Source organism: Mus musculus, chromosome 4 (genome assembly GCF_000001635.26).
Source record: "Mus musculus strain C57BL/6J chromosome 4, GRCm38.p6 C57BL/6J".
In the NCBI taxonomy this organism is placed as follows: domain Eukaryota; kingdom Metazoa; phylum Chordata; class Mammalia; order Rodentia; family Muridae; genus Mus; species Mus musculus.
Window position 1 is genome coordinate 87,172,766 of NC_000070.6, and position 21,431 is coordinate 87,194,196.

The following is a 21,431-nucleotide window of genomic DNA, read 5'->3' on the forward strand; positions in this document are numbered from 1 at the left end:
CACTTGTAGGCTGCACCTGTCCTATGCACATACAATCCTTCCCAGACCTGGGGTGTATGACCACTTTGCTCTTTGTGTACTTAAGGTTTTTGGAAAAGCAGATGGTCTCTCTTGAGTTGCTTTGTGTGACTGACATTTCTAATGAATTAGTGACAGAAAAATTAAATGGACTCACTCCCAGTTAGATCATTTCATAAATGCCAAATTCAGAAGAACATTATTTCATAAATCCCAGCAAAAGGGCATTAAGGAGGCAAGGCTAGCTGCTCTTGAATACAGCACATTGGCATTTCCCAGGGACTATCCTTTTTCTCAAAACTTTTTTTTTTTTTTTTTTTAGTTCTTATACTTTGTTACAGTGAAAAATATCTAAGTTGCCATAAGTGTGGGAAAAAATGGGCCAAACAGGTAGGTTCAATTTTCAAAGACTGTAGCTTGGTTCAAAAATGTAAAAGGCTGTTGATACATTTTATTTTGTTTGCATAAGAGGTTCAGCTGGGATTAGGAGGCTCCAGATATTAGACAGTTCCTCAATATTTTTGCACTCAGTGGATTCCATTCTGGCAGATTTTGTTCACTGAAGGGATGGAGGGCATCCAGAACCAAAAGCTGTTTTTATTTGCTTGATTTGAGACTTGGACTTAAAAAAGCAAAGAGGCCCACCAAGAATATGCTTTGCTGTTTATAAATCAAAAGGTAAAACAACTGCCTACCAATGCCCAGGATGGAGTGTCATAGAATGGGGTTAATTTAATGGCAATATGAAAACAACAACAACAACAACAACAAACAACCCAACTTTACACATTAGTTGTGATTCTGATGCCCAAGAGTGTCCCTGTACAAATACACAGGTGTGGATTGACATGAGGTTTGACGTGTTTTCTATTGCTCAAACTGATACAGCTACACATGCCGTACATTTGCCTTAAAGGTTTTAGCTATACTTAAAGTATTACTTGATGGGTATCTTGGGCTGCCCGAGTCCATTTAAACTCACATTGAACAGTGTTTTAAGCCATCACTCCTTATCCCTTCTGTCCTTAAATCTTGCATATTTTAGGTTAATTTTTGCCTTTGGTAACAAACGTGTCTGACAGTGTAAAAAGACTCATTTCCCAAGAGTGAGATGTATGGGAATCTGTCACAGGTTCCAGTATCCCGCCACATAATCTGACTGAGTGTGAAGGGATGCTGATTCCTTGTGAGCGCATCTTTCAGAACAAGCCTACCCAAGGCAGACTAGCACACTCTTTACGGTCACCAACAAAGCACTTTCACCATTCTTAATTACTGTCTGGATGTCACACAGCACTGAGCTATGCTTGGAGAGCCACCTAGCTAGTGGCAAAGCACAGATTTCTGTCATCACTTCACACCTGAAACTTGTCTCTGAGGAGATACCAGTATGAAATCTCTTCTCAGAGTTTCCGGGTCTCCGTGTGTGAAAATGGGTTTCTTGTGGGGTTCTATGATAATGTTGTGGACTGAATGTGTTGTCCTTAAATGTGTGAAAAAGATGAAGCCCCATCCCACAATATGGCCATATTTGGACGCAGGAACTCTGAGGAAGCAACTCAGTTAAATAAAACGGTTAAGGGTAGGGTCCTGACGCAGAAGATTCAGTGTTCTTAACGTGAAAAAAGACACTGGAAATATTCTCTCTCTCTCTCTCTCTCTCTCTCTCTCTCTCTCTCTCTCTCTCTCTCTCCCTCCCTCCCTCCCTCCCTCCCTCCCTCCTTCCCTCCTTCTAGCTGAAATGAGGTAGCCTTTTACAATGCAGTAAAAAAGCAAAGCAAAACAAAACAAGAACAAAAAAGAAAAACCAAACCCAAAAACAAACCCAAAAAACCAAGAATCACCTTGTGTCTTGATCTTGGACTTCAAGGTACGGAACCACTAGAAGTAAACTTGTGGTGCTTAAGATTCCCAGTCTGTGGTATTTTGGTGTAACAGCCAAACCTGCACACACATCTCTGTTACATAGCCAGTACAGAGCTGACACTAAGTGACTTCAGGCAACCACACTACAGTTTGTGCCACACCTTATCATATCAGTGGAACCTGTGTGATCGAACTGTCTTCAATTTGCTTGGCAGCTACTTCTGTGCTGTGAACACTGCCTGTATATATAAAATTAATACATTAAATATTATACTATTCATGTGTTGCAATTATGTTTAGTAATATTCAAAATCTACTCTGAAAAGTTCATAAAAGTATATTGTCATGGTAGTTAATCGCTATAATAAAATTGTTACTGAAAACAGCAGTCATAATGATGGTAATAAATTGCCAATGAACATACATTGTTGTCATCAGTCCATTTAAATAAAATTGCTTTCGGTTTTGACATAGTGGATACAAAATCCTTGGCTACTCTGCATATTCAAAATGGGAATCTAAGGAGGCTGGAGAGATGGCTTAGCAATTAAGAGCATTTGCCCATGTCAGGTGGTTCACAACGGACATTAACTCTAGCTCTAAAGGGTCTGACATTCTTTTCTGGCCACTCACTCACTCTCACTCACTCACTCACTCACTCACTCACTCACTCACTCTAAAAAACAAAATGTAACAGTAAAGGACAGTACCCTCCAGTTAAAATGATTGTCTGGACATTCTTCAGTCTTTGTGTCAAAGAGAAAGGGGAGAATTACCAAGAAAAAAGCTACAACTTTTTTCCTGGTTTGAATAATACAGAAATGAAGAAAGTTCCCTACATGAGCTTCATCCCAAATGGGGAGCTGGGAAACTCAGTCGTCTAAGTGCTTACAGAGAAAGAGTAGCAGTCCAAATACTCAGCAAATAACAGTAAGAGGGACTGAGCTGTGATGTAAATGGTCTCAAGTGACTTGGCTAGGAAGCCTATTTTTGCACCTTGGGAACAGTTTCTTTAGCTACTTCTATGGATGCTCTCTATGGTCTGTATAATGGATAGAACAGTATCTATGAGGACAGTGAGGACTGGGGAACAGAAGAAAAGTACCATGGTAGTATTGACAAACCACAAGTGTGTAAGTGATACACACTGATACCTTTTTATACAGACCCAGAAAAGGACAGGTTCAGACAGCTTATTACACCCAACCCAGACCCCGACCCTGGTGAGCTCCCAAATATATCTGCTCCCCAAACAATCCAAGTGGTTAAGACTGGCTTGTCATCATCTAAGGCAGAGGTCATAAGAATAATTTCTACACACTCCAATTAAGTATAGCTTGGATTGGCACAGTAGCCTGAGACCACTCCTTGCAGAAATGCTAGAAATAACTGGTTGTTAAACAACTGAGAACGCCTATCCATACAATTCCACCAGAGCTGGCAGCTCTAATAAGGCTTCAATCGTGTGAGGTATGTATTAAGGTATAATCCTAATGCCAACTTGAGGGATACCTCTTCCATACAGCTGTTCTGGGTCTTTTCTTTCAGCGGCTCTCCATTCACATTCGTTATGCAGGACCCATGCCTGGCTGTCTCAGGGTAGACCTCGAAACACAGACTCTGGCAGTCAGGGTCATTTGTTATTGTAGGGCAAGCTGTCCTCCCATCTGCCTGTGAGGCTGGAGGGAATTCTGAGAGCTGAAAAGGTAAAAATAATACAGCCTCACTGTTTGAAACAACAACAATAAAATATCTCAGAATTTTAACTGTCATTTTGTAAGTAAAACTTAGGAATTAGCTTGTCTCCCTTTTGTTTGGTTTTTACAAAGCTGGGTGAGACCAGGGGGAAGCATTTGAGGATGCAACAACTGCATAGGTAACTTCCTTTGTGACCTCTATGAAGACAGGGCACATCCTAGGATGCAACTGATATGTATTGCATGGGAACCTGGATGGGTTTTATGTGAATCACACATGTACAAGTGCCTGAGGAAGCCAGAATGTACTAGATACCCTGGAGCTGTAGTTACTGTGGTTGAGCTGTGGTTTTGAGCAGCCTGTGGGTGCTGGGAATCAGAGTCCAGTCCCGGAGAAGAATAGCAAGTCACCAAGTCATGGCTCCAGCCCTGTGACTGGTAGTTTTGTTCTTTTTTTTTTTTTTAATTCATTTGTTGATTTTTGCCTTAAAGGATGGTACAGTCTCAAGTAAACACTGGGTATCTGAGGTGCTACTTCCCCTGGCCCCTGGCCCCTGGCCCCTGGCGCCTGGCCCCAAATTCCAGCTATGGTGGTCTTTGGTTTCTAAACTGTAAGAATGAATGTAACAGGGAATTATAAATCTAGGTCTGCGAGTGTAGAATACTATATGTCAGCTCTCTAGTACTCTATATGTGTGTATACCCTGGGAAGTTTTTCACTGGCTCATTGCTGATGATTTGGAGACATTGGGCTCAAAGCTCTTGACTTCCTTCGGCCCAGGAATGCTTCATGGACAACGAAATTGTTTGCATCCCAATCCTTCCTCATTCCAACCTTGTCTTAGCCATCCTGCTCATACCCCCTCCCCCATCCCTCCAGCCAGGAACTGTTTTCAAGTGCGATTGCTGCAGGATCCCATGGAGAAGGCTGCTATTTCCCCATTCATCCTGGCATCTTGTTTGGCAGCCTGGCATCTAGTTTGGCACCTGGCCCAGCACCAGGATCTGCACAGGTATTCAGGAAGTAGTGAACAAATGAAAAAAAAAGTGCACAGGGAAGATCTGCACACTTAGCTATTTCTGCAGTGATCTTCACACCCCTCCCAAATGTTCTTGACATTAAAATCCTATGGTTTGTGGATCAAATGTCTAATGCTATGAGGGCTAGTGGTTTTGTTCTCTGTCTGGCATCTTTTATCCATCCTTCTGATTAAACATATGTTTATCAAGTGCCAACAAGGCAGACACAGTTCTACCCTTGTACCCAGATACATTGAAAATAAGATAATGTATTTTAACACCAAAGATACCCATAATTAAATCAGATTGGGGTAGACTAAATATTTTATTGAAAGAAAAAGATTTTAATGCAAAACCCAGACCAAAACAGAAGCATACTGTCACATCATGCACAAAGCCCGCCCAGGCAGGAAACCAAACAGAAAAATAAGGAAATGGAAAGGAAAGGGTCCATCAATTTAATTTGAGGATACTTTAATTCAGATGGTGTTAGCAGATTTCTCTGCAGAAGAAGTAGGCATGTAGACGGAAGATGGAATAGTGTAAGCCTTGCCAAAGTGCCATCGCAGTCCATTGGAATTAAGATGTGACAACAGCACCATGAAGAATAGAGGGGATCATATGGGATTCAAAATAGTCTAGAGTTTTTAATACATGCTACCAAGAAGGTGGTAATTATGTTATCTAGTACACTGAACATGCATCATGTTGTTTTTGTGTGTTTATGAATGTGTGAATGACAGCCATGTGTAAAAATAGGAGGAAAGTCCTGGGTATTGGTCCTCATCTTCAACCTTATTTGAGGCAAGGGTTCCATCCATCTATCTGTCTATCTATCTGACTATCTGTCTATCCATCTATCCATCTATCTATTAGTGTTGTTGTTGTTGGTTGCCACTTCAGTGTAGATGCCAAGATGATTGGCTCAGGAGCTTCAAGGATTCCCCTGTGTCTGCCTCTCATTTTGCCTTCGGAGCACTAAGATGTCCATTGCTCCACTTGGCTTTTACCTGAAGATTTGAATGTGGCTTCTCACATTTGCATGGCAAGCACTTTATACACTGAGAAATTACTCTAGACCCTTTTCTATGGTCTTAGTAGAAAGGAACAAAATATAATATTTGGTCAATGCAAAAATAGCAAGCACAAGAAAGAGGTAGAACCCAGATACATTGAAAATAAGATAATGTATTTTAACACCAAAGATACCCATAATTAAATCAGATTGGGGTAGACTAAATATTTTATTGAAAGAAAAAGATTTTAAACAACAGGTTGCAAACAGAATCCAACCACCTACAGACTGTAAGAGCCATTTTAAACATGAAATAATGGAAAATAAACAGTAGAAAATTCCAGACAAACATTAAGAAAAAAAATTCCTGGCTTACTGTGAACCACCTCAATGATGGGTATAGCACAGCACAAAATCTTTACAGGTATGGTAGTGGCAACACATACTTGGTGGTAACCAAAAGATATCTAATTTGCCTGAAGACTTAAGACCTACTTAACAATACAGATACCAGGCCTGATACTGGAACCCTAACTTCTCAGTGCCGGTGAGATCATGGTTATTGAAGGAGAATCTACAACTACTAATTTACTAAACCAGCATAATCCTTAACCACAATCTATAAATATTTATCCTGATACCCAGAGTTAAGTATAGTCTTCACCCCTCATCAAAAAACTTCTCTTTGCATCAGATTAAGACCATCACAGAAAAGTTACAACCAGTAAAAATGCAGAGTTGTGGAGGCTAATCCCAATGGATACGTCTATAAGGCACTCATATACCTAAAGCTCAGGTGTGGGTTGCAGAAGCAGAAGAAGGTGTGGAAAGATTGTAAGAGTCAAGGGATCATGTGGTTCCCTGTGAGATTGTGTCTCCTACTAGCATCAAAAGACATACCAGTAAAGTCTCACCAACATGAGCTGAACAAGGATGGTACCAACAAACATACTAAACTGGATGGGGAAAACTATAAAAGAACTACTAGTGACTAAGTATAGCTGGGAATGGCAAGATGGTCTTGACCAGGGAAGAGCACACAAGATGTCCAGTACTGAACAGTCAGTCAGCCTTGGACATACAAGTATACAAGTAACATTATATGGACTCAACGGATTATATTTATGTATATGTATATGTTTATATATTTATGTATATATGTATATAGAAATGTATACATGAATGCAATGAAAAAGAGTGGAGGGTTTGGATGAGGGGAGGGAAGAGAGAAATGTAACTAAATTACAATCTCAAAAGTAAACCACAAAAGAAGCTCAGCTTTAAAGCCAAAGTAATTATTACAATCAGGCGGGCCACTTCACACCAGTGATAGCATGACGACAATATTCCCAACTTATAATGAATTTGACAACATAGAGTCAAGATAGATACAGCAGAAATAAACAACTAAATGGAGAAATAAACTAATCTAAAAGCACAGTGAGACCTTCTAGAAGGAAACAGGAGGAGCATAGAAAGCCAGAGCTGAAATAAGCAAAGACGTATTTGAATCACATGCTGAACAAGGGTGCCCAATGCCTTTTCTTTTTTGCAGCTTTGAACCAAGGTCTTTGTCAGATTCACTGATTTGTGAAAACAGCAAGACAAATGGAGTTCTGTGTTCCACATACCTAAATATGTTAGCATAATAAATCAAGCTAAGACACTGTCAAGGTATGTTCTTCTTTTCTACATTGATGAATAGACCTGGGCAAAAAGAATTACAAAACTATCATTAACACATGACTAAAAATATCAAAGATGACAGAGTATCAAAGATGATAGCATTTAACTATTACGGTGCATATCCAGATGTGCTGCTGTTGGACTGCACACGTCTGAGCAGGTTAAAAAACTAAGAAAGAACAAGCCATCAATGATTACATATGTGCTAAATTCTTTAATACATATGTAATTGTATTGGTAATCTTTTTATCTTGTTGAGAGATTTTCATTCAGCTGATATATTTTGGTAGTAACAATTTAAAAGATAAAAGTAACATGTAATTGCCCTCAATATGAATAAGGTTTTTACTACTACTACTACTACTACTTATTATTATTATTATTATTATTGTTATTATTATTATTATTTACATTCTAACTGTAGTTTCCCTTCCCCCTTTTCCTCTCAGTCCTCCCATTTCCCATCTGCCCTCCCATCTACTCCTCCTTGTTTCTCTACAGAAAAGGGCAGGCCTCCTACGGATATCAACCAAACAAGGCATATCAAGGTGCAATAAGACTAGACACCTCCCCTCATTTTAAAGCTGAAGGAGGCAACCTAGTATGAAAAAAATGGGGGGTCCTAAAAGCTGGCAAAAGAATCAGAGACAGGCCTTGCTCCCACTTTTAGAAGTCCCATAAGAAGAACAAACTACACAACTGTAACACATGCAGAGGGCCTAGGTCAGTCCCATGGAGGCTCCCTGAATGTCAGTTAAGTTTCTGTGAGCCCCTATGAGCCCAGGTTAGCTGAGTCTGTAGGTTTTCTTTTGGGATGAATACGTTTTAATATAGTTCATTAAAAAATATAAAAAGCTATTTTTGCTGATTTTAAAAGGCATTTTTTTCAAAATGTTTACTACATATTAAAATAAAAGAATAATACAAATTAGTAAGTCTCAAATTTTCAAGTAAAATATTAAGTAAATCTGTCACTTTAAATTTGATATTTGGAAATTTTACTAATAACAGTTTTGTAAAAAATTAAGCTTGCTTCTGTTTCAAAGATGCAGGCTGAAGGATGTGGAGACCTGTTTTTTGAGGGAGTTTGCAGATGTTAGGGTAAAGAGTGAACATTTAGTGTGACAGATTTCAAGTGAGAGTGTCCACATCCAGTGTGTTTTTATGATGGTCTAAAGGCAATAGTGACTTTAATCAATGCAAAAAGGCAAGAAAAAGAAGTGGGAGGCATCGAGTCAGAAAGATACAAGTAAAGACAGTGTCAAAATTGGTAGCCAGTATGATTATCTGTACAGAGAAAAAAAACCCCAGTAATCTCCAAATATGTCATTTGAATGAGCATAAATTAGCAAACCAATTCCCACATAATAAGGAAACATAAAATATGAAATGATTTGACTTAAGAGAACACAAAACATTTGCCTAGAAAAATAAACTAAACTTAATAATTTACGTGGCTTCTGCAAAGACTTGCTTTATTCAAAGAAATAAAGCTATTTAGATCAAAGAAAGGGCACAACATGTTTATGATCAGAGCGAGTCTATGTTGTAAGGAAGCCATTTCTGGGCAAACTGTAGGCTGAATCTCACTCTAATTAAAACTACCAGGTAATTTGAAAATTGACAAGGGAGCTTAAAATGTATGTAAGAATTTTTAAAGGCTGAGGACCCTCTGAAGGGAAAGGCTGGGGAATGCACACGAGTGGCTGGAGAGATGATGAGTGCTGGTTCAAGGACTTGCTTTTTCAGAAAACCCAGGTTCGGTTCTCAACATCCACACAGTGGCTTACAACTGTCCATAATGCCAAGTCCAGAAGTTCTGATGCTTTCTGGACTCCAAGGACATTGCTTGCATGTGGTACAAAAACATATGCAGGCAAAACACTCGTACACATAAAAAAAACAAATAAATAAAATACATGAAAAAGAATGTCACTAACATATATCCCAATTTTTATTCAATTAAAATAGCATGTTATCCACACAAGGATATCATGTACAGCACACTATCAACTAATGACAAAGAAGAAAGTCACATTGAGGAAAAGCTAGTTTTCCCACTACACATTGATTGGCCAAATCTACCTCACTTCACAAAGTTCAGCATCAGGTAGAATACAGACTCAAATGGAAGAGGCAAAAGGCTCACTCTAAATTAAGACTCAAGAAGAACTAACTACAAAGAAGTCCAATATATTAAACTACACTAAAATTATAGATTTTTATTATAAAAAATACCATCAAAGAGAATGAAAAGATAATAGGAGAAAATATCTGTAGAGTTCTTGTCCACCCCCCCCCCCATCATATTCTGAACATGCAAACACAAATCAGCGATTTAACACTCTACAAAATACATTCAGTTACCAAGTTAAGCATCCATCAGAAAATATACTCATTAAGGGAATGCAAATTAAAGCAAGAATAAAATATGATGTACCTCATAGACCAGATAAAATAAAGAGAAGAGACATCAAATATTGATACATGAAGCAACTAGAACTAAATTGATTGAACTACAGTTAAAGCTCTAAGTCAATACTTATTAAAGTTGAACACATCCGTATCCTAAACCCTATTTTTGACATATTCTCAACAGAAATGTAGACAAATACATACTAGAAGACATGCGTGTCCAGTTGTATGGTTTCTAATAGCCGAAGGCTGGAAACAACACAATTATATATCCATGGAACAAAGAGTAGAGAAAACAGGGATACTCCCACGATGTACTACATAAGACAGTGAAGAGAGATGAAATATGGCCACATGCAGCAGTATGGGTAGACCTCATTAATAATGTTGTTCAATTTAAATGAGAACATGAAGGAGAAATGAAACTAGATTCCTTTCTCTCGCCTGTATGAAAACTAACTAAAATGGATCAAAGACTTCAATGAAGACACAAGACTCTGAACCTGTTACGGGAAAAACTAGGGAAAATACATCAAGATATCTATATAGGTAAGGACTTTCTGAATAAGACTCAAGGAAGTCTAGAAATAATAGCAACAACTGGCAAATGTGTTAGGATCTTCAGTTCTAAAGATGGGGTTCAAGACAGAGACAGAAATGATCCACTGTAGGCAAAGGGTTTAGTAGAACTGAGAAAGAGGGTTTGGGAGGAAAGCCCCAGGCAGCCCAGGGAAAGGAGAAGGGATGGGTGTTGGGGTAGAAGAAAAGGGCCCATGGTTAGTGGACAGCCCCTAAATGAGACAGAGATATTATATCTTCTAATAGCCCCAAGGACATTCCTAGATAAGAGGCTAGATCTAGTTAGTATGCAATATGACACTGGTCTGCCTGTAGTATTTTCTATTTAGGGCTTTGCTACAGGAAAGGACAATTCTAAGGACTGGGGATAGGAAAAATTTGGCCCTTGAAGCCATAGGGGAGAAAGGCTTGGCTGGATGTGACCTCTCAGCTCTTCACAGCTTCTGTGAAAAATGGGACTGTATCTGGGGTGGCTGGGTTCTAACAGTGTTAAGTTATGAAATTCGAGACCTTTTATACAACAAAGGAAATGAGAGGAGAGATAGATATATCTGACATAAAGTTGATATTTAGAATGAATAAAATATTAAAACTATTAAGTAGCAAGAAATTGAACAACCCAGTCCATAAGTTGACTAATGAAAAGAGCAAAACATTCTAAAAAATGGTATCTTCAAGTGGCCAATAAACACATGAAAAAGAAAAGTTTGGTCTCATTAGCCATTATAGAACTGCAAATTAAAACTATAGTGAGATTCTGTTCCACTCGCCAGAATGGCAGTCATTAAGAAAACAGCAAATACTTGTGAGTATGCATGCAGATAAAAGCAAAGCCTTATACACTGCTGGTGGGGATGTGAACTAAGCAAGTATGGGGTTTCTGTAGTGTTCCTCAAAAAGCAAGCGGGATTCCAATACTGCACAGGAAATGCTTGTACACCCAAGTTGATCACAGTGCTGTCCTTAACTTGCTAACTCCCAGAATCATCAACGGAGGACGGAAGGCATAAAGACGATGAGGTATATATACACAATGGAATTATTTTAGCCATAAAGAACAAAGTTGCATTGCTTTCAGGAAAATTTGTGGAGCTGGAGAGAATCACAGTAAACAAATTAACTCAGTCTGAGAAGGACAGAGATTGCGTTTTTCTCTCATGTGGGTCCTAAACTTTTATATAGACACATAAAAACTGTATGTGTCTAGATGACGTGAAAGTAGAGGTGAAGCTGTCATAGGGCCGAATGGAATTAACTACTGGGGAGGGGAGCAGAGGAGGAGGAGGAGGAGGGGGACATGGGGGAGGAATCCATACTTGCATGAAAATGTACTGACGTAATCCGGTGTCACACACAATGAAAAGCAATAAGGCAGAGCATTTAAGAATAAAAGTGCTAAGAAGGACTTTAAAAAGCGCATGTTGTCTATATACATAAAGCTCAAAACCCAGCAAAAGGGGCCTCTCTGGAAAACCGCCAAGAGACCCAAGGGAGCTCTCTAAAGGAGGCTTCCAGTGTTTGCAGTATTCTGTTTGCATCTAAATGATATTTACATGAGCCATTTGCTTGGTAAAAATTCATCAAGTGGCAATTAAGCACAATGAATTGTTTATGAACGACAGTTCAGTGGGAAGCTGAGAGGGACATGGAGTTGGTACTGGGATGCAGCGTGAACAAATACTCATGGCTGTTACAGCTGGACACTGGAGGTCAGTCTGCCTTGTGTATAACAAAAAGTAACAACAACAGCAGCTTATTTGTTGAGTCCTACAGTAGCTGTGTGATGATCTTACAGCCTTCTTTCAAATCAGTTTTACTGGCTTTCTTTGAAGGTAAATAAGCGCTGCTAAAACTGTCATTTAGGGACAACAAGGAACCCGCTACAGTCTATAGGCTGTTCCTCCCAGTAGGATCTGCCTCACTCTTCCCTGTGGAGGCTCACTGGTTAGCCTCCTGCCTGAAGGCTTCTGTTCTGTGACACTAAGTACCTCTGGGCCCTCAACCTGCCCTGGATTCTTGCTTTGTGACACTGAAGAGGGGACTCTGCAAATTTCCTTTCCTTTTCCCATCTGGCCTTCTGGTTCCTCTAAAAATGGGATGCTTCAGAAGGGCAGAAGCCTATAAGGGGAAGCAGAAGATGGGGTTGGTTCTGTGCTTTTTACTTTCTGTGCATTTCCTGTTTCCTGATCCTTTCTGTTTCACCCCAGGGCTGACAGTGTTTCTTTACAGCAGCTGAATCCAGTGCACAGATTGTCTAACACTCATGGGACCAGTTTTATCACTCCTTGCTCTAAACACTAGCTGAGCCACCACCTCCTCTGAGTTTCTTGGTTTTAATAATTCTAGTGTCTTCCTTTTGTTTCCCCAGTGCCTAGAGTTTCAGCTGCTTCCTACAATTTTATCTCGCAGGTACCTTTAAAAAGTTTCCTTTCACATGAGATAATTAACAGCTCTCTACCTAGTTAGCAGTTCTTTATGGGAAGCCTGCCTTGCTGAAATAGCAGGTGTAATTTCTGCCTCTTAATTGGATCTAGACTGACAAACCTTCAAGAGTTAGAATCTGTTCTTGCTTGCTGCTCTTGTGACTTGACATGGAGTTATTGATTATCTTCTTATATTGGGGATACATCTGCATAAAAAGTCAATGGCCTCTTTATTTTACTCAGTCCTGCTCCCACTCTAGGTACTCAGAACAATTTTATATGTTTGAAAATTCAGCTATCTCAATTAGCATTTTAATACCTGTACTGGCTAGTTTTGTGTCAACTTGACACAGGCTGGAGTTATCACAGAGAAAGGAGCTTCAGTTGGGGAAATACCTCCATGAGATCCAGCTGTAAGGCATTTTCTCAATTAATGATCAAGGGGGAAAGGCCCCTTGTGGGTGGGACCATCTCTGGGCTGGTAGTCTTGGGTTCTATAAGAGAGCAGGCTGAGCAAGCCAGGGGAGACAAGCCAGTAAGTAATATCTCTCCATGGCCTCTACATCAGCTCCTGCTTCCTGACCTGCTTGAGTTCCAGTCCTGACTTCCTTGGTGATGAATAGCAGTATGGAAGTGTAAGCTGAATAAACCCTTTCCTCCCCAACTTGCTTCTTGGTTATGATGTTTGTGCAGGAATAGAAACCCTGACTAAGACAATACCCAACTACTAAAACTAAGCCATTAAACTTAATACTATAGTTAGCATAGTTTGTAAATGGGGATAACCTAAGCTAAAAGCCTCACATCTCTCGCATGTTTATACTATTTCTCATAAAGCTTCTCACTGCCAATGAAACTGATCAGGTATTACTTGACATCCAGAGATCAGAAAGCTGACTTCCATCTTCAAACAATTTCCATTAAATTTGCAATGGAAAATATATGGGAGTTTTAAGGAAGTTGCTGAATTTATTACAAGTGGTTGAGCAGAAAGTTGCATAGTGCATGCATGAGTGAATACTGCCCAGAGCAAAAAGATCCATATTGGGAATTGAGTCACAGTATGCTTTGGAAAGATGGGCAGATATTATCCTCGAGGGGAAAAATTCAATAAATGATAATGAATTCACCTGGATTAGACTAACAGAGAAAGAAAGACAAGAGATTGGCAGCTCAGCTCTTCGATTTTAACTGTCTTCTCTGTGTTCCATCTTTTCTGAGGGCTTGAAGACAGGAAATGAGGTCCTCCATTGCACAACATTCCCCAACATTCCCCAACATTCCCCAACATTCCCCAACATTCCCCGGGATCCTTCTTGACCAAATGCATGTTCCTTAGTTGGGAATGTGAGGGGATCTTGCTTCTTTTGATTTCATTGGGTCATAAATAGACACATTGTCAATTGTTTAGAAAAAAATCTTTCCAAACAGAATTGGAAATGCAGCCACCTCTGACACTCTAATTAACAACCGAGGATATTGACATCCCCCCCCCCCACACACACACACAACCCTTCCAAGAGCGGCTTCACTGATGTGGCCCTGAATTCCCGTGGACTCCTAAAGAATAAGCAGCTCCTTTCTATAGCTATCTTTTCTTTTTTTTTTTTTTTCCATTTTTTATTAGGTATTTAACTCATTTACATTTCCAATGCTATACCAAAAGTCCCCCATATCCACCCACCCCCACTCCCCTGCCCACCCACTCCCCCTTTTTGGCCCTGGTGTTCCCCTGTACTGGGGCATATAAAGTTTGCAAGTCCAATGGGCCTCTCTTTCCAGTGATGGCCGACTAGGCCATCTTTTGATATATATGCAGCTAGAGTCAAGAGCTCCGGGGTACTGGTTAGTTCATAATGTTGTTCCACCTATAGGGTTGCAGATCCCTTTAGCTCCTTGGGTACTTTCTCTAGCTCCTCCATTGGGAGCCCTATGATCCATCCATTAGCTGACTGTGAGCATCCACTTCTGTGTTTGCTAGGCCCCGGCATAGTCTCACAAGAGACAGCTACATCTGGGTCCTTTCAATAAAATCTTGCTAGTGTATGCAATGGTGTCAGCGTTTAGATGCTGATTATGGGTAAGAAGGACACATGCTCCACTATGTTCATAGCAGCCTTATTTATAATAGCCAGAAGCTGGAAAGAACCTAGATGCCCCTCAACAGAGGAATGGATACAGAAAATGTGGTACATCTACACAATGGAGTACTACTCAGCTATTAAAAAGAATGAATTTATGAAATTCCTAGCCAAATGGATGGACCTGGAGGGCATCATCCTGAGTGAGGTAACACATTCACAAAGAAACTCACACAATATGTATTCACTGATAAGTGGATATTAGCCCCAAACCTAGGATACCCAAGATATAAGATATAATTTGCTAAACACATGAAACTCAAGAAGAATGAAGACTGAAGTGTGGACACTATGCCCCTCCTTAGATTTGGGAACAAAACACCCATGGAAGGAGTTACAGAGACAAAGTTTGGAGCTGAGATGAAAGGATGGACCATGTAGAGACTGCCATATCCAGGGATAGCTATCTTTTCTTAAAAAAATTCTTTTGACTAAAAGATTTAGTTGTCTGTTTTTCTAGGGAAGAACAGGTCACAACTCCATTCTTTTGAGAAACAAAGGAGCTCTGTACTTAACACCTCTTTTACAAAGTAATAGCTTGCAAAAAGTCGCATTTCACACGCAGAAATCAGCACTGACAGCCTCTGCGGACAAGCAGTTAGGGCCGGACCATTACTGCTGAGGTTATGTCACGAGGTCAATCGGTTTATCGCTTCTGTTCAAAGCAAGCTCAATCATGCTCTCATTTGAAATTCACCTGATAAATTATACAGGATTTTAGTAGGCTGCTTTTTTAGGGAAACTATTTAAAACACTGCAGGCCTAATTTCTTGAATTTTTAAAACAACCATCGCTCATTGTGCTGCAAGCTTAACTGTGAAGAATGAAATGTTTCCCTTCAGTGGCATCTCTCAAGCTTTGCTATTGTCGTCAGACAGGAGACAAAATGTGTTAGCCATGGAGGCTGGGCAGAGGTGTGTAGATCAATTTCCTTGCAATTGAGATGGTATTAAGAAAGAGACCGAGATTCCACATCACATTTTTGCTGAACTATCTGCTAGGGAAATTGTTTAAATGCTACCCTCTTTCAAAGTATCTACCAATAAGAAGCTGGGGAGATGGCTCAGTTGGTGATGCACTTGCTCTGCAAGGTTGAGGGCCTGAGGATCCCCAGAAACTTATGTAAACTCCAAGAGGGCAGAATAGCCCATCTGCTATCCCAGCCTCAGGAGACAGAGGCCGGGATCCCAGGGCAAGATGCACAGCAAGACTAGACCTACCTAAATGAGTAAGGTGGAAAAGTAATGGAAGATGATATTTGACATCAATCCCTGGCCTCTACACACATGCATACATATGTGCACCCACAAACATGCCAAAGAAACCACCCACGAATCACACACACACACACACACACACACACACACACAGGGAGGGAAGGAACGAAGGAGAGAGACAGAGATCTACTAATAAAATTACAGTCAGGTCTTCTTGTTCTGTTTATCTCAAGACACATTACTTTCATAATTCAAAAACCATAATCAGATGGAATTCTTGGTACAATAGAAATTCTACACATGGATGGATCTCTTTATTTGGTGAGTTCTCTGTCTCAGTTCACTGCTTCTACCTATGCACCTTGCTGCTGTAGCAGAGAATCTCATACTCTTACTGTAAATGGGCTAACAGACTTGCTTTGTGATGTTTTTAGTATACCCTATTAACTCCTCAACACATTTTTCAGCAATTAGACCAAATTTCTTGTCTGTTTCCTAGGAATAAAGCCCTCTTCCCTCAAGTTAACAAGAAGTCTTATTTGTGCCGAGAAGTTGATGGTTACCATCTTTGGTCCAAGATAGTTCATCCTTTACATCTGGCACATGGCAAAAATAAGTGTTCTTGTTTCTTCCCAAAGTGAACATTTATGCTTGTGTTGAGTCCATACCCTCCTGCTTTTGCTGCCCGATTCATGATGTAGCTTCATTTCAAACAGTGTTGGATTTGGTGTAAACACACAGGTACACAGAGATCTGTTGGTTATGTCTAGGATCAGCTGGGGCAGGTTAGCCCAAGAATAAATGCTCCAGGCAAAAGGAACAGCCGGTCTTGTCTCTGCTCACTTGATGCCATATTGGGGATTCAAATCTCAAGTTGCCACAGTAGATTTTCCAAAACCAGAAAGAAACTTGGATTTCCATATGAAAACTGTTAACTCTTAAATGTTGTCTACAGACTTAGAAGACTGAACAATAAGGTGTGTGGGTGAAATGAATACCTCATGGGCTCCACCAAGCATTTATCTTTTGCCTAAAAATTTACTTATGCCTGCTTCCCACTCGAGTACCATGAGATTTTACTCACGTGTGCCCAACATCTAGCCTGAGACTGTTGCCATCTTTTCCACAGCTAGAGTTCTCTCCTCAGTCAATTTTAACAAGTCTTCTACTCTACTGGATGTGTACATTCCAAGGTGACCACTAAGGGTCCAAAGACCCAATGCCTCGGAATAACTGTGCATGCATATACCTCCATACAACCTTCAAACAATGGTTCTTGTATAGAAGATGGGAATTTTCTAGAAATGCATAATCTCATGCCCTTCCCAAGACCTATTAAATATAACTCCTGGGGTTGATTGTGCCTAACAAGCTCTCTCAGTACTTTTGATGACTACAATTCTGAGGTCCACTGTCCTCTGTACCAGCCTAAAGGTACATAGGAAGGGGAGCTAATGTATCCCTTGTGTCTTTGCTGTGCAACTTCAATTCTGTCTTCTATAGAAAAGGCTGTTTTTGTAGATGAAATATTTTGTATTCTTAGGTTTTCACATTTTATCAGCTAACGTTTATGTATAAAAATTTTGTGTGTCAGGAGAGTAAGTTAGCTTATTTTCCTCATTCTGGCAATCTTGGAAATTTGAAAATTAGTAGAAAGAGATGTGTCAGAGTTAGTATCTGTCTGGCTTCCTAACATAAATCATAGCGTTTTCTTCCCTTTGGTCTTTTGGCAATAGTATTAAAAAAAAAACATTTAGCAGAGTAACATTAGTAGGCTCTCTTGTAGGACCTAGGAACTATCTATCCATAGGTTCTTTACCAGATAACGGTGACATGTGTGAGTTTCATCTTGTGGAGTGGATCTTAAAGCCAATCAAAAACTAAGTGGTTAGATGTTGCTGTTACTACTGCATAAGTTGGCATGTTTTGCCGAGCTGGTCAGTATTGTAGTTCCCATGATTCACAAGTCGGTATGGTTGATAATTACTCTTCTCCTCCACAGTCTCTTCCTGAACTACAAAAGCTAGCTTGTAGGGATGAAGCTTCCAGGTCAGTATCAGATTCCCAATGACTTACTGTTATATCTGTATAGATCTGTAGATCAATACATCTCTCAACTCTCATTTGAGAGCCTTTGGATTTCCAGTGGATGGCGATTAACAGAGACCACAACTGGCCAAGATGCAGAGAAAGAGCCTGTAGAATGTGCAGCACTAAATCAAACATATACAATCCCCAAACTCAGGGATCATTTCTGGAGTGTATGTGTGTTGGCTGGGGGTGGGGTGGCACAGGTATAGGAACCAGAGGTGGTGGATTACTAGAATAAACAGTATCATCTGAACCAAGTAGAGTGACTATGCAGAGAATACAGAGCAGTTATGACAACATACACAAGGTCTGTGAAAGCTCAAGCTGGAGCAAATCCCACCATGGAGATGGGAGTGAGGCATACAATCTTATCCCTAGCCTTGGGGCTATTGGTGATAGGTAGCTTCTCAGAGAGGGTGTTTTCTAAGGGTGTGACCTTTGATAAGCTGACCATACTCTAGTGGTGTACATATCCAAGAGTATTTGGGCAGCATAAATTGGTTTTGATTCTTTTATTTTAAAGGACCCAGAGTTGGGTGTGTGAGGAAGAAGGTTAGCTCTGGGAAGATTTGGAGGAGAAGACCGAATGAATAAGAAAGCCTTCAAGAATACTAAAAATAAAAAATTACTTTTAATAATCAGCTAAATCAGTTGCAGAAAAGTTAGAAAATAAAGAAAAGATCGAAGAAGAAATCAGCAACAATGGCATAATCCTACCCTCTGTAATAAGTTTTTCCTTCAGTCTTTCTTCTTTTGAATGCAGGAGTGCACTCTGTTGCAGAGCAATACCTTCTACAAAAGCCAGCACAAGTCTGTGAAGCATAAATCTTATGTCTCTACTCATCTTTAAAACAGGTACAAAATATAAATAAGAGTGAGCCAGTTTTGCTGACTTTTCTAGGACTACAACAGAGGAAACAGATAACCCTGGTGCAAAAATATTTACTATGCCTTATATGACTGAGCAGCTGAGGCAATCTGAACTGTAGATAACATGTATGGACTCAGGATGACCAACTGTAATAACAACCTTCCACTACCATAACGGTGCTGTGTCAAACAAAATGGATATTGCTTCTGGAAAAAAAAAAGAGAAAGAAAAAGGAGGGGAAGAAGAAGGAGGAGGAGGAGGAGGAGGAGGAGGAGGAGGAGGAGGAGGAAGAAGAAGAAGAAGAAGAAGAAGAAGAAGAAGAAGAAGAAGAAGAAGAAGAAGAAGAAGAAGAAGAAGAAGAAGAAAAAGAAAAAAAAAGAAAAAGAGTGCCCAAGGACAGGCAACAGGAATCAATCTCTCTCTCTCTCTCTCTCTCTCTCTCTCTCTCTCTCTCTCTCTCTCTCTCTCTCTCTCTCTCTCTCTCTCTCTCTCTCTCTCTCTCAATGTAATGTCCTAGGGATTTGTTTATCCCTGATTCCGGCATTTCTCTAACCCCCAGTCTTTCCTTAACTTCATGTCTGAAGCTAAGGTTGAGGAGTCGCCAGGAAACTCATAGAAGATCAAGCTCATGCTATTTCTGACCTTGTTCTGTGTGTAACCAGAGCTCACTTGATTGCAGATGTTTATTTTAGCTGCACTTGTTCATCTTGATGGTTTGCCTGACTGAGAACAATGCTGTTTTCCAAGATGTTCTTAGTTCCAGGTGGGTAGTTGAGATGGCGTCCTGTATCTTCCCTTCTAATATAATTCCAATACTGAAATCAACAGTTTTGCTTCACAGCCCAGATTTTTAGGGATTGAGAGAAAATTTGTTTTCTTCCTTTCTTTCTTTCTTTCTTTCTTTCTTTCTTTCTTTCTTTCTTTCTTTCTTTCTTTCTTTTTCATGGAGTTTCATGCCATACTCTTTTTTTTTTAATTTTTTAATTTTTATTTTATTAGATATTTTCTTCATTTACATTTCAAATGCTATCCCCAAAGCCCCCTATACCCTCCCCCTGCCTGCTCGCCAACCCACCCACTCCCACTTCCTGGCCCTGGCATTCCCTGTCCTTTTTTTCCTGGGTTTTCGAGACAGGGTTTCTCTGTATAGCTCTGGCTGTCCTGGAACTCACTTTGTAGACCAGGCTGGCCTTGAACTCAGAAATCCGCCTGCCTCTGCCTCCTGAGTGCTGGAATTAAAGGCGTGAGCCACCATGTCCGGTTCTTCCCTGTACTTCTTCTTTTTTTTCTTTTTGAGTATTTTTATTATTATGTATTTTCCTCAATTACATTTAGAATGCTATCCCAAAAGTCCCCCATACCCTCCCCTCCACTTCCCTACCCACTCATTCCCATTTTGTTGGCCCTGGCGTTCCCCTGTACTGGGACATATAAAGTTTGCGTGTCCAATGGGCCTCCAAGAATTGTTGAGTGTCTTTTGTGTGCCAGTAATGTGTGTTGGGGCTTTCCAAATCATTAAGAAATGACTTCTTTATAAAAGAAGTAAATATTTTAATATTTAAACACAGAATTATGAATCGATTGCTTCTTCAAATTTTAATATTGTTTCATATTCCTTTATTTACAAGAAATAAAGTTTCACAGATAATGTTAAAGAACCTTTGTGCGTCTTCCCTAACTCAATCCTTGACTGCATCTCTCTCCATCACCTCCATGTTTGATATTTATTATCCTCATGAATATTGTGTGTGTGTGTTATACATATGTGTGCATGGGCATATGAACCCATGTGTGTATATGTAGGGGTAAGAGGGCATTGGCTGTATTCCTCTCTCACTTTCTGTTTATCTACTTTTGTTTGTTTGTTTGTTTGTTTTTTGTGAGATAGGGTCTCATTATGTAGCTCTGGCTGTCCTGAAACTTGCTCTTTAGACCAGGCTAGTCTCAAACTCACAGAAATCTGCCTGCCTTCGCCTCCTAAATGCTGAGATTAAAGGCATGAGCCACTACCCCCTACTTCCCCATCTACTTTTTGAAACAGGGACTCTCATAACCCTGAAGCTTGTTTTAACTAGGTGACTGGCCAGGGAACCCTCAAGATTTCCTGTATCTTTCTCCCAAAGCTGGCACTGGAGGCACAATTATGTCTGGCTGGTTATGTCTGGCTTTCATGACAATGTTGGACATTCAAATTTAAGTCTTCTTGCTTGCACAGAACCACCTCCCAAACCTCTCCCCAGAACACTATTATATCCTTATACTCTTTTCATAATATACATATACAGATATATTTGAGTATAATTTGTCTCTATAAATAATTGTATAATATCCATACATGATTTGCCATTTTTGCTCTTTTTATCCATTATACAAGTTTTTACATACACATTTA

General features: G+C 39.9%; 1 protein-coding gene across 13 annotated transcripts in view; it reads right to left on the minus strand.

The window, feature by feature from the left end:
* Nucleotides 1–21,431, minus strand: part of Slc24a2 (solute carrier family 24 (sodium/potassium/calcium exchanger), member 2) — a 247,529-nt gene that overhangs the window by 189,642 nt on the left and 36,456 nt on the right. For 7 of the 13 annotated variants that reach the window (XM_006538346.4, XM_006538345.3, XM_006538344.4 and 4 more), the window contains one exon: nt 3,397–3,582. The exons of the other annotated variants lie outside the window; for them this stretch is intronic. In XM_006538346.4, the coding sequence (XP_006538409.1) occupies nt 3,397–3,582 (186 nt within the window). The remainder of the gene's footprint in view (nt 1–3,396; nt 3,583–21,431) is intronic. 13 annotated transcript variants of the gene reach the window in all.